The 14,209-nt window shown below is 47.5% G+C and overlaps 1 protein-coding gene across 2 annotated transcripts in view; it reads left to right on the plus strand.

Annotated features, from left to right (window-relative positions):
• The first annotated feature begins 1,945 nt into the window (after positions 1-1,945).
• Positions 1,946-14,209, plus strand: part of Tmtc4 (transmembrane O-mannosyltransferase targeting cadherins 4) — a 60,261-nt gene continuing 47,997 nt past the window's right edge. Inside the window, exons 1-3 of one of the 2 annotated variants that reach the window (XM_051195191.1) lie at positions 1,946-2,044; positions 11,002-11,117; positions 12,535-12,751. In XM_051195191.1, the coding sequence (XP_051051148.1) occupies positions 12,620-12,751 (132 nt within the window). In that variant the 5' untranslated portion in view covers positions 1,946-2,044; positions 11,002-11,117; positions 12,535-12,619. Of the gene's footprint in view, positions 2,045-6,750; positions 6,942-11,001; positions 11,118-12,534; positions 12,752-14,209 lie in introns of those variants that run through there. The other variant, XM_051195190.1, reaches the window with a different exon arrangement.

Below are 14,209 nucleotides of genomic sequence, written 5' to 3' on the forward strand. Positions count from 1 at the left end.
GAGAGGGTAAGCCTATGTGGGTAAGCCACCGTCTGGTGGTGACAGGCAGCGACAGAAGTTGAAGTCACTGAGGCCCAGCCCATACACAGCCTTAAGTCTTCTTGCTGATGGAAATCCACACAGAGGCTGGAGAAGCCCATCTCTCTGGGGTGTGGCAGTGTGACCCCAGAGACCATTCCCACAGTCTTCCAAGTTTCTATCTCACTGGGTGACAGTTTTGTGCTATCGGGACTCATGGTTTGGAACTAGTTCACCAGAATACCAACTAACCATCTTGGGGTTAGTTCAGTAGTATATTAAGGCCTGTCCTGGGATTGGCTTGTAATTGAGCTGCCAGGTAGCCTGTCTGGAGTTTGTTTCTGTGGCTTAGCTCCTGTAAGAGTTGCCTGGCACCTAATTTCTATTGTACGCACATCACATTATTTCAAGTCCTACAAAATGCTTACTAAGTTACACAAAAAGTTAAAAACAAACAAACAAACAAACAAAAAAAACCCTTATATTCCTAATACCAGCCAGTTGGAGGTGAACAAAGGTAGCGACACTTAGGAATCAGGACTGTGGCGTTTTTGGTAGATGCGGGGACTGAGACAGACTTCTGGAAATACTAAGAAGATGGCGGTACCCTGGGCATTATAGACCAGTAGGATAACAGAGTGTGATTTGGATGCTTTACCATTTGAGATGTGGTGGCATATACAAGGGGAGAAGACAAATAGGAAATTACTATTAGTCTTAATTATAAGATAAATGGGTTTGAACTCCGAGATAGCAAGGAGAAGTGTAAATCTGAAATTTATTGATTGGAGTGTTGTCGGCAGATTAAATCATACAGGGACATTTGTGGAGTAAGATTAAAGGATGAGACCTTTAAAACTCTTTTGAGATCATTCCGGGCAGGAAAGTTTGCCAAGCAGACTAGGTAAAACAGGAGAGCGGAAAAGCAGTAGGCATGAGGGAAGAGGGCATTTTAAGGAGGAAGAAGAAATCTTGGGATGAACTAGCATTGGGAAGCAAAATGTCCTCTGGCCTTGGTAAGGGCTGAAGGCAGCAGGAGTGGCCAGCAAATGCAGTGTCACTGATTGGGAGCCAAGGGAACAGTGTTGGAGACAGCTGGGGCTGGGGTTGGGGGAGCCAGCAGTCTGCTTCAGAGATGAAGGGCAAGGCAGGCAGCTTGACACAGAGCAGAGGGAAAGCTGAGGAGTAATTTGAGGTCCAGGATGCGGGACTCCACTCCAAAGAGGGGAACAGATCAGAGACTGACGCTTTAAGGAGGGCGTCGGTGGTCACTGGAGGTTTGAGGTCTGTGGTTTGGCAGGGGAAAGTATAAAGGTTTTCACTTCCTTGACGGTGGCGGCAAAGGTAAGAACTGAGAATGGGCAGTGGGTGGGTGGCCTTCCCATCAGAAGGGAGGTAACGCATCTAGTAGATGTGACCGGAGTATGGAAAGCACGTTGCACAGCTCTGCTCCGAAGAAATGGTGCAGTCCTGGGGCTGCAGGGCCTAGGGAGGAGGAACTCACTTCCCTTCCCGGTTCAAGAGGGAGAAAGTAGAGACACATCTTCAGCAACTCCTCCCAGACAGGAAGGAGCGTGGAGTTGGGGTTTTGTGCATGGATTCTACACGCCCTCGGAGGAGCACGCGGGACAAGCCAGGTGCAAGAATCCACGGGGAGCAGGAGCCAGGCCTCGGCCCCTTTGCATCCCAGCTGCGCTTTCTCCTCCCCAGCGAAGCCCTTCCACCCCTGCGCCTCCTTCGCCGAGAGCGCCCAGTTCCCACGTCATCCCCACATGTACCAATGAGCTGAAGAGGAGCGTGTGAGTGACGGGAAAGACAACCGATGGGCGCACGGCGGGGGGCGGGACTAGGCATTCGCGGGCGGTCGGGAGTGGGGAGCGGCGCGGTGGGGGGCGGGACGCGGCGGGGTGGGAGGGGGGACGGGAGGGGCACGGGTGGCCCCTCCCCTGGCGGCGGCGGGCTAGGGGAGCAGCCGGAGTTTAAGCACGCGGGAGGGAGATGAGACCGCCGCTTGGGCTCCTTGCAGGTAAAGCGCCGGGTGGCTCGATGAGGGCCGAGCTCAGCTGCGGGGCGAGAGCAATTGGGCGCGGAGCGGGCGCCGGCTCCCGGGCTCGCAGCGGAGCCAGCAGCCCGGCCCGGGGGCCCGGGGGCGGCGCCCGAGCCCTGCACCTCTACTGGAGGAGTTAGCTACCGGACCCGAGCTGCCACAGGCGGACGCGGGCCCCGGGCGGTGTGCACCCTGGTAGAAGCCGCACCCGGACAAAGAGCGCGCGGTAAGGGGTGCGCGCCCCGGGTTCAGGCTTCCGCGCTGCCCTGCCACAACCGAGGTCGCCGCGCCAGCCCCCTGCCTGCCACTGTCTGAGCCAGCCGCGCTACAGCTTTGTGACCCGGGAGTGCACCCGGTGCAGTGGCCACCTGGCCACGGGGTCCCCGTGCCTGGTCGCCAGCTGGCCAAGGCACGGGCGACGGCTGGACACAGCCGGGTAGCTTGACAGCCTGCCCAGGGTTACGCGGAGAGCACCCTACAGCGCCTGGAGTGCCAGCTACTTCGCTCTCCGCTGTGGAGCAAAACCGGTACCACTGGTCTGGGAGCCTGGAGCCACCGAGCTGCCAGGAGTTGGGGAAACCGAGCAGGTGGTGCAGCAGCCACCTCACCTCTGGCAAACTCCACGGGGAGTCTGGGTTGTTGATGTTGTGGCTGTGGGCTGTTTGCGTTTTCTTCTTTTTTAAAAAACTACACACAAAAGAAAGGAGGAGTAGCCACCGAGTCTCTCCCGGGGGACAGACGGATGGTGATAATTCCTTGAGAAACAATATATTAAGGTTTGACGCAATCCCCTCACTGTCCCCTGAATCTGCACCCCGGTGAAGCTGTGTTCCTGGGCCTAAGTGAGGCCGGTTGGCCTTACCTAGGTGGGAAAATGGCTACAAGCTAGCAAAGTGGAAACTTTCTGAGGCAGGAGTTGTGAGCGAGAAACCACCCACTGGCTGGGCTGCCACTTGAGCATTCTTGAATTAAGAAGGTGGGTCGTCACTACAGGATGCGCTCTACCCTGCCTCTGTAGTGGCCCAGCACTACAGAGGATGGCTGGCCCCTTGCCTTTGGGCACTCTCCCTGTATTGTGCCAGAATACTGGTCAGAAAACATCACATTGCCTTATTTGATTTCCAGACGCGAGGTCATGCTCCATCTTGGAGGACAGCTAGCCCTGGATGCATTGCCCTTAACTCCCAGCGCTAGTGGTAAATTATTCTGTTAGGCGATCGGTCGCTGCTGGTTTTCCAGGGTGACTCATCTAGGTTGGGTATCACTGCTTTATTGAAGCCTGGGTTGCTGTGTCCCAAGTCTTTAAGGGCTCATGGCTCACAGCTTTGTGCAGGTTAGCCTTTGGAGAGACACTGATTGAGGAGACCTCTTTGACCTTTTGATTGACAGATGAATTTGTTGTAGCACCCTGAAAAATGAAGGCTTATTATTGGAGTTTGAGAATTGGGGATAAAGACTACTGGTTTGTTGCACGCTGAACCACTCTTAAGGAGCCAATTCAGACCAGAGTGCAATAGCCACCGTTGTACACCAGCTCTGTTAGTGTACTGTCTCTTCAGACTACTCAGAGCAGGTTCAATGTAGAGGGGTCACTGCTAAAACTGGAGCCACAGTGACCATCTTGTTTGACCCCCTCCATACATTGAGCTACCCAACTGTCCAAGCTGCACCTGAGGAGCCAGGGCTCCCGGGCAGGTTGTTACCTGGAGAAGATCAGTAAGACATGTTGCTTAGTCAAAGCCATGAAGTCCTTTCCTGTACTGTGACTCGGATATAAAGGCCCCCTCTCCACCTCCTCACATGGGCATGGCTTCATTTACACTTGCACCAAGCCTTACTGTGAAGCAGGGGTCATTTACTGGTGGAGGGTGGAGAGTTGGTATCAGGGTCATTGTATGGGGTAGAGTTTGTATAGGACACAAAGATGCCTCACTGGGGAAGCCATGGGCTGTAGATCTGCCCGAAAGAAGGGTTCCCCTTTTGGGGGTATATCCTGTCACCCGATGGGTTCTGATGGTCACTAAGATGACACCGTAAGCATTAAGACAGGGGGGTCAGGAACAGGAAAAGGAAGACTGACTGCTTATACTACCTCAGTCCTTACCGTAGCCTAAAGAACACAACGGTACCTTATTCTACTGATGAGGAAACTGCTCTTTAGGAAAACATTGTAGCTCAGGGAAATGCAGCCACCAGTTCATGTCCCTGTAGCTCTAGAACCTTTGCTAGGGACTGCTGTCGTGGATTCGGAGAGCTTCAAATGGGTTTCTAACTGTTGTAGCTTTTTTGGTATTTGCTGATAAAAGGCGTATTCTGGGGCTGGTCATCAATACACGTGAGCGCAAGTCTATTGGACAAAGGGGGACATTTGAAGATTTTCACTGCAGAAAGCGGCGAAGGCATTAGACTAAGGCAGAGTCTCTGAGAGCAGAGTAGAGATGATTCCACGAAATGGCAAGAGGCAGTGAGGACTGAGAATTAGGGTGGAGGACACAATGCCTGCACAGTAGATCTCATGCTTTTGGTCCCCATCGGGGAAGAGAAGATTATCCATCCACTTGACTCCCCAAAAGTGGGGCCTCACCCACCAGGGCACCCCAAATGTTGAGGTCCATAATCCACCCTACATATATGTGGGGCTGTTGCTTGAATGATGGTTGGTTTGTGCTACAAATTGAATAGCCAGGAAAGGCATAGCAGCTAATTTAGGAACAGATTATTTCATCAATCAGTAACTATAAGACCATTTGAACTTCTTAACGACCTTTGATTTAATATTCAAACATTTTTAAGGCTCAACCCAAGAACATCAGAACCAGTTATATGACCTTTTGTGGCTTCTGTGTAGTTTAGTATACCTTTAAAATGTTTTCCTGCACATGGATTTTCTAAATCGAAGGACACAATTATTCCTTCCTTTTTAAAAGTCATAGTTTCTTTCCAAGCAAGTACTCAAATCTTGTTTTGATTTTGAATTAGCGAGAGTAATTTCTTTAGCTAGAATGTAAAACAGCAATCAAGGTATTCATGGTGACCTGACTGCAATTAGGATTTAAACAGTGCTTTACCTTTTCCGTGGAAAGAAAAGAAAGCTAAAGAAAGTAGGTGAACTATTCCCCAAGAACTTGCCAAGAGCGAGCCTTGCATCAGGCAACTATGCTCAGGGGACAGAGGAGTTGCAGGCTTTTGTAAATGGGATTCTGCCTCTGGGAAGGATCAGTGTTGCCATTGGAAGGTCTACCCTGCTTCTCATCAGTCTGCCTCCACTGTATTCAGACAAAAGACTTAAAATAATTAAAAAAAAAAAAAAAAAAAAAAAAAAAAGATATGTGTGGCCTGAAATTCCAGTTTGGCTGACTTCTTGTTGATCTAGGTATTTACTTGGAGATCTGGAACCAGATATACCAAGCTGCATCCCAGCCCAGGGGGTTGGAATTTTCTTTCATTGGCTTGAAAGCAGAATGGAGGTTGTTCTCCTAGAAGGGAGGACACCAAAAAGTTGGCAGTCCCATTTCCATTTAATAGTGACTCTCACAGCTAACGGGGTCTTCCATTTTACCTCGTTCCACAGGACAGAGACTTAGGCAAGGCTACACAGCTAACAAATGTCAAGGCTGTGGTAAAATCACTTCATCCATTTGAAAGTTCCAAATGAGTATGCGTTCCTAACTTAACTCTTACCAGCACTGGCAGTCAGTCCGGCCTTTGTGCAGAACTGGGACAGCTTAGTTCTCTCTGGGACCTTCCAAAGAAACCAGTTACTCCATCTGTATGTCAACCCCAGTTCAGCCATTGGCATATGCTCTCACCTCTGTGAGTTCCCTCTCTTAAGGTTTTCAACTAACTGGCATATGTCCTTGAGTTCTACACACAGACTATAAGGTCTGTTAGAGTAAGTATCACCGTCACATTTCATAAGTGTACTCTTGACTCCCCCCCACCCAGTGTGCCAACAATGAATAGTTACTGATTTTTCTGAATTGATGGAGTTGATCGTAACTTTTTAAAAAGCCTTGTAAGCTGGCTCTGAGAATTAAAAATCGGTGGAGGATGTCCTTTTGTATATGTGTTTCTCTTATTGGTTGATGAATAAAAACTGTTTGGCCAGTAGTGGGACTAGGAGACGAGGAGAATTCTGGGAAAGGTAGGCAGAGAGGTGCTGGGAGGAGATGCCATGTAGAGACCGGGAAGGTAGGATGCGCCAGGCGTTGTCCAGTAAGGTAGATAAGGCCATGTAGAAATACATAGATTAGTAGTTATGGGTTAATAATTAAGACAGATAGCCAATAAGAAGCCCTGGCCATCGGCCAACAGTTTAATAATTAATGTAAGTCTTTGTATGTTTATTTGGGGCTGAAGTGGCTGTGGGACCTGGTGGAACAACAAACTCCGGCAAAAAAAAAAAAAAAAAAAAAAAAATGCTTTATGGAGCTAGTAAATACAGGATTCTATTAAGTCAGAGCTTCTGAGAGGAAACATCAGAAACCCAAGGGCTTCAGATTTCATAGGTCATGGTAGGGTTGGAAAATCCTTGAGTCCCAAGTCTCATGTCTAATGATCACATCCTATAGAATCACAGCGTTCCTACTGATCTGGCTCTTGCTTAAGGTAAAGATGTCCCCTGCAGAAGTGTGCTTAACATGATGTTATTTTCCTTACAGATTTCTCAGCATAATGCTGGAGCAGGGGAGGCCGGCAGCTTGCAGTTTTCAAGATGGCCGAGCTGGATGCTGACTTGGATCACATCATTCCATCTTCTGCCCTTCCCCGTTCCTGGGCTAAGTTAGTAGTAGGATTTGTTTCCCTCGTGTGTTTTGCCAGGAGCTATGATGGAGATTTTGTCTTTGATGACTCTGAAGCTATTGTTAACAATAAGGTTTGTGTCTTAATCCTCTAGGAAACTTACACATGTCCGTTTGCTTATGTCTTAGTAACCATCCACGTTGGTGTTAATCCTCGGATAAGTTTATGTTGACTCTCGGTCTGGGTCTCGAAGCTGTAGATTTCCCCCTTCATTTTATGTATTAGCGCCTACATTTATTGCCTCAGGTCCACAGCACCTGTCTGTGCTCAGGAGACCCCATCCACACATGTATCAGAGAGGCCATTCTGCTAAGATTACAAGACCGGGGGTGTTGCAGAGCAGAGCAGATTGAGTACTTTGGGTTTTATGAAACTGAAAGGAAACAGAGACTCGTCCATTTGTTCTAGTGATGGATGGATCTAATCTCCTATTGAAAGGTGTGTGATCTATAGCAGGCAGCGGCTATCTGTGACTCTGTCCTTCACTGCGTGAGGGCGGCGTGCTGCCTAGGCTCAGGTGTGCTGACCTTGCAGAATCCTGGTCCATCTTATTCACCAGTGGCAGCTCTATAAGGCTAGGAAAACAATCCTCTTTTTTTATTATTATAAAATGGGAGGGCAAAGATTCAAATGGGCCAAAACACAATGAGAGTAAGAAACTTGGAGGCAGAACCGGTGCTCAGGAGTGGTGTGAGGTAGAGCCTTTGTGAGAGTCTGTGTCGTCAGCACATGGGTAGGTTTGCCAGCACGTGGGTTGTGTTGTTTACTTTTGGCTAGAACTTGGAGGAATGCACCTGTCTGTCTCTCTGGGGCACGTCACTGCAGGAGTTTTTGCAACACCAGTGTTGCATGCTCATAAGAAATGAAGGCTATTGAGATAGATGAGTTTGATCCCCAGGACCCACATTGTGGAAGGAGTAAACAGAGTGTCCTGCAAGTTGTCTTCTGTCCTATAAACACACACCATAGTCGTGTGTGTGTGTGTGTGTGTGTGTGTGTGTGTACACAGACACAAGTTACTAAATGCTATAAAATATATTTTTACATAAATATATCTAAATATATAAAATCTGTATTTTATATAAGTTATATATTTAAGATCATAGTTATCACCAAATGAAGAAGAGTCCATTTTTACATCAAAAAATGTTAAAAAAAAAAAAAAAACTGCACATGGCAAGACCATATGTTAAGAAGTTTAAAAAGCTAAGTTTGACTTGCAGGTATTTTGCTTGTGGCATAATATTATAATTACTTTTGTTTGAGTCTCATTATAGTGCTCAGGCTGGCCTGGAACTTGCTATGTAGGCCAGACTGGTTGCAAACTCACAGAGATCCACCTGCCTCTGCCCCCTGAGTGGGGTTAAAGGCGTGAGCCACCGTGCCTGGATCTGTTGATGTTCACTTTAAACATAGGTTTTCCACTTGTAATTTCCCCTCCCTTGCATTCATGTGCCACCGATGAAAGGTGGCACCTTGGAAGAAGCAAGTGGCTCTGAACAGATGTGCCACATTGATGGCTTGCTAGCCGCAGGATGACTTTGCCAACAAGGATTCACTTTTGCTTTTTAAGTTCTGTTACTTACTGTGTTGATTTTCTTCACGCCTGTACTTGGGTGTGTAAAGGGTTAACTCAGGACCTGTGTTGGGCTGGGGAAGGTGGCAGCCTGGGCTCTGGTGCACAGAGTGTTCTGATGATCACTGCAGTTCACCTTCCATGTGAAAGGAAGTGGACAGGCAGCATCTTGTGCCTTGGCCCAGTGTGGTTTGAGCTGTATTTTCTGTGATGTCACCCCTTGGCCCTTGCATTAACTCTCCAGCCCCCCTATTCTCCTTCGTTGTCGAATGGAACGCACACCTCCACTCCTGCAGCCAGCCGCGTCTTCATGCTGTAAGCAGGCAGTTGCTAGGGGAGAGGAGGGACCCTATTTGCTAGATGCTTCTTTGTGCTGAGTTGCCATTTTCTGTTCCGAGACAGTACTGTTAGGAGGAATTTCAGCTGCAATCTAGTGTTCCCATAAATCATTAGAAAAGAAAATTGACCTTTCTCTCTCACACTTTGCTCGGTGTGGGCTGCGCCTAATTAAATATTTAGAGCTGCTTTGGTGTTCATTTCTGTTGAGAGTGAGGATAAGACGCCGCTTTCCCAACCGTCTCACAACTGAGCAAGCACATTTCTGGGGCAAAATGCAAAGACCTGGGCTGCCACTTTTGTCGCAGAGTTGGCAGATGGATCCTGAAATCTTTGCACAACATCCATCTGGGTCGTTGGATGCGTGATCTAAACTTTTAAGGCCACTAAAGCTGGTACAAGTGGAAGTCACAGTGAGAACCAAGTGATGGACTTTGCATCTGTCCCTCCTCCTCCTCCTGAGGTTTTCCCTTTGAGTCGGCAAACACTTCGTTCAGTATCAAGTACTGAAGTCCATATTGCAGTGGGAATGTTTATTCTTTGTGGCCATCTGTCATTTAACCACCTCTTCTGTTTGGGAAAAATCTTTTTAAAGTGTGTGTGTGCGTTTGTGTTTGCATATGTGTGCACATGTGTGTCACATGTATGCAGGTGCCTGGGGTGGCAGAAGAGGCCATTGAATCCTTCAGAGCTGGAGTCGCAGGTGGTTGTGAGCCCAAGCTGGATGCTGAGAACCAAACTCGGGTCCTCTGGAAGAGCAGTATGTGTTCTTAGCCGCTTAGCCATTTCTTCTGAGTTTGAGCCTCCTTGTGTGCTTAAATACTATTTTTTAGAAAGCTGGTAATGTGCAGTTTCTCCTATTAGGTACGCATAGCTGCTGGAGTTAAGGGCCAGTCATGTGGGGTAAGAGCTATAGCTGGAGTTTCTTTCCAGCCTGATCCTGTAGCCAATTAGTCCCAAATAAGCACACAAAGACTTATGCTAATTTATAAATTGTTGGCCTATGGCTAGGGCTTCTTACTGGCCTGCCCTCTCTTAATTATTAACCTCTATTAATCTATGTATTTCTACATGACCTAATCTTACCAGAGAATGCCTGGCGCATCCTAACCTTCCTAGTCTCTACATGGTATCCCCTCAAGAAATAAAGCGTTTTATTCATCCACCAGTAAGAGAAACATATATACAGAAGAACATCCCCTATCAAAGAGCTAGAAGGAGTCATGAGCCGCCCAACATGGGTGCTGGGAACTGAACTTGGGTCCTCGGAAAGTGCAGAAGTTGCTGATTCATCTCTCCAGCCCCCCTCATTTAATTTCTACAGCGCTTAATTTCATATTTTAAATGTAAGGAGAAATGCATTTAGGTTAAATTATCTCAGCAGATAGTTTTGTTTAATATTTAGTGATTTTATGTTTTAAAATTGTATGAGAGGTTCCCTACCCTCTCCCCCCACCCCACCAGCCCAGTTTCACAATCTGCATAACTCATGACCCAAAGTGGAAACTTTAAGGATCATATTTGCCCTACTTATTTAAACTGGGTGTATTTTGTAATGCTTTACCTTATTGATCTATGAAAGAATAGTAGTGGCATTATGTGGCGGAGTGCTCCATTCTCTTGGCATGCTTTAATCATCTTCTCTGTGCTTCAGCTCATGTGGCCTAGGTCTTGTGGAGCGTTTAGTCAGGTGACAGAGTTAATTAAGCCATCGATGTGAGTGACCAGTGTGCCAGCCGCTATGGGGACAGATATGAGATGCCCTGGGATCCACAGGAAAGGATTGAGATCCACTTGGGATGCCAGACGGTTGAAGGCCATCATCTAGGGCATACCTGGCTATGTAAAGCCTCTGAGGAAGGGACTCCTGGTGGCTGGGCAGGAACATGGGGTCAGACAGATGGGCACAGAAGCTACGGCAGCCTCAAGAGGACATCAGCTTTGACCCAGGAAGGGGAGAAGCTATGGAAAGACTTGTAACTAGCTGGATAGTTAATGTGCATTTAGAAGTACTTTGTGTAGAAAATGTGAGGATACAGTGGCCCTTTTAAGAACCCTGCCCCCTATCCTTAGCGAAGAGATGATGGTGGGCTGGGCCCCAGGCTAGTGGGAAGGATGCAATGTGCAGAGTTGACAGCTTTTGGTAGCTTCCGAGGCTTTGGTGCAAGATTAGGAGAGGATCATGACTCCTTGACCAGAATGTCCCATTGTGTTCCTGCAGGACCTCCAGTCAGACACACCCCTGGGGGACCTGTGGCATCATGACTTCTGGGGCAGTAGACTGAGCAGCAATACCAGCCACAAGTCCTACCGGCCACTCACTGTCCTGACCTTCAGGTAAGGTGTAACAGTGGGAGCAGGAGCATCATTTGAGGTTTCCACATGGCATCGTATTGGGGAGGGGGGGTCCAGTCATTAGTTCTTAGGTAGGTGGAGTCCATACGTAGTGTAAGATGTCTTAAGACAATAAAATTGTGTGTGTGTGTTTTTTTCCCCAAGACAAAATTAAGCTCGGAGTCATCCTACCATTACCAAGTCAATGTGTAAAATGAAAATGAAGTTTAGAGATGACTTCTGGTCCCAATTGACCACGTTACTATAAAAGGAGATTTTAATTGGCCTGTATAATAAAAAGCTGGACTTAGATATACAGTGCTGAGAGATCAGAGAGAAGGAGCAAGCCACCGCACACTTTACCTCCTTAATCTCTCAGCAGACTTCCTGTTTCTCCCTGCTTATATCTTGTTTTTTTTCCCACAACTACGTCACTTCCTGTCTGTCTGTACAGACCTCCAGACCTCTATGGTTAGCTAGTGGCAAGCTCCATTCTCTGACCCTCAGACAGTACCACAGGTTACTAGTCATGTGACAGTTCTTATACCTGTTTCTGGGATGCATTTAAATCCATGCATATGGGTCTTGCAGAGAAATATTTAAAAGCCACTAGAACCTCCAGCAGTTGAGAAGTGGTCAAAAGAAATCCTCACACTAATAGCAGGGAGGTATCCTGCAGAAGAAGACTGGGGATACATACTGTTAAAACACCTTTTTGTACAGATGTGTAGGTTGTGTATGTGTATGTCTAGGCCCCTGTGGGGTAGTCTCTAGGGATTTGTGGTTTATCTTGGCCTTGGAAAAATAATCCCTTTGGGGGAACTTAAAACAAATACATAAATAATAAATACAAGGGTCTAGCTTCCCTTTTGCCTTTCCTCTCCCTGTATTTGCAGTGCCTTCCCTGTGATGTAGCCTTTTCTCCCGCTACATGGTTTGATGGAGGTTGTTTCTTTTATTGGTGGATGAATAAAACACTGGCCAATGGAAGCAGGAAGATAGGCGGGGCTAGGAGGCGAGGAGAATTCTGGGAAAGGTAGGCAGAGAGAGGCACCTCCAGGAGACGCCATGTAGTAACTGGGAGGTTAGGATGCGCCAGGCATTCCCTGGTAAGATAAGGCCATGAAGAAATACATAGATTAGTAGTTATGGGTTCATAATTAAGACAGAGCTAGCCAACAAGAAATCCTAGGCATTTGCCAACAGTTTTATAATTAATGTAAGTCTCTGTGTGATTATTTGGGGCTGAAGCGGTGGCGGGACAGAGAAACTCCAGCAACAGTGGTTTCTTCAGGCTTCTGAGTTGGTCTGGTATTACGCATTACCTCGTGCTGCATTCTTGACGGCTGCACCAAGTCCTTTCGACAGCCGTGTGTGCATGCGTCACGCGTCCACTGTAAACAAACCCCGTTTGTTGCAGGATCAACTACTATCTGTCAGGAGGGTTCCACCCTGTGGGCTTCCACGTGGTCAACATCCTCCTGCATGGTGGCATCTCCATCCTCATGCTAGATGTCTTCTCAGTGCTGTTTGGCGGCCTGCAGTACACCAGCAAAGGCCGGAGGGTACACCTGGCCCCCAGAGCGTCCCTGCTGGCGGCACTGCTGTTTGCTGTCCATCCAGTGCACACCGAGTGTGTAAGTATCGGCCACGTGTGACAGTCTGCATGTGTGTAAGATGTAAGACATCTGCGTGCCGTCTGGTTTTCTGAAATGGGCTCTTCTATGTGTTCCTCTTGGTTACAGAATGCATGTCACGCTGTCTTCAGGAAATGCACAGTGCTCTCCCTGACACATATTTGATTAGGTCAGGGACCATCTCTTTATGGATGGATAACAGCTGCCGTCCTGAGAGTCTTTCTCCTCGGGGTGTGCTGTGATCTTGGGTGGCACTGTCTGTCTAGCCTGTGTGATAACACCTGCTTCAAGGGCATAAATGCTGACGTTGCCTGACTCTGCAGTAAAGGCCCCTCCCTCCTCAGTGAAGAGACTGGACGGGACAGTTTTTCATTTATTTATTTTTGGAGGGTGATAGGGTCTTACTATATAAGTATATACTATATGGCTGGCATAGAACTCCCTCTGTGCACCTACTGGACTCTAAACCACAGAGATCCATCTCCCTGTGCCTCCTTCGTGCTGGGATTAAAAGTGTGCTACCATACCTAGCCTGGGGCAGTTTTTCTGTGGTAACTGGCTTTATGATTTACAGAAGACGTTCTTAATATCATTAGCATAAAAGCACTAATGACATCGGATGGTCTGGTACAACTTCATAGGCAGTGAGTATCCCAAGAGGGTAGAGAATAGTGAGTGTAGGGCCTGCTAAAACCCCGAGGGCCCATGCTGGTTCAGAGGAACTGCTCTTGAAGTCATCCTCCCTGGGTATCTTCCCCTTAACAGGTGATGAAAAGCAGTGACAGGAACTGAGCCTGCTGCCCTGTGGCCATGTCCCTGTCTGTGTCTGGGACATGAAGAACACATGTTAGACATAGACTGTTGAGATTTAACTGTACACATGGGAGGTTGCCAGGAAACCCCTTTATGCACATCTGAGCACTTGGGGAATGTGAAGAGGAGGATTGTTGCTGAAGAGAAAGATGGGGTTTGGGCATTCTGGTAGCACAAAATATCTGGATTAGAGTGCTGCATTTGCTCTTCCTCTCACAGGGGACTTTGACCTCTAACAGACATTTAAATGCATAACATTTAACTGACTATCCTGTTGAGGGTCTTATAGTCAGTTCTACTGTGTTAATCAGATTCTTGTTTTTGGAATCTGATTTCTCGTAATGTCTGCTCTTTGGTTTTGAGAATACCATGGCATTTTTTATTGCTATATCTGTACCTTTTCTGAAAGGCTATGGCTCATGCTGTGGGAGTCCACTTTAAACCCTTTATCTGTTATTTGTGCATAACCATGACCAAGTTAGAATTGACTGCAGCTTCACTTCTGTGGTTTAAGTGTTTGTTGCATCTCAGATGCAATAACGCAATAGGGGCTTTTCTGGAAAAACCCTGATTGACTGTTCGCTCCTTGTCAAATTGGACGTAATCGTAAACCAAAATAAAATTGAATGATTAGCCAAAGGTTTC

The sequence above is a fragment of the Phodopus roborovskii genome, unplaced genomic scaffold (assembly GCF_943737965.1).
Source record: "Phodopus roborovskii unplaced genomic scaffold, PHOROB, whole genome shotgun sequence".
In the NCBI taxonomy this organism is placed as follows: Eukaryota; Metazoa; Chordata; class Mammalia; order Rodentia; family Cricetidae; genus Phodopus; species Phodopus roborovskii.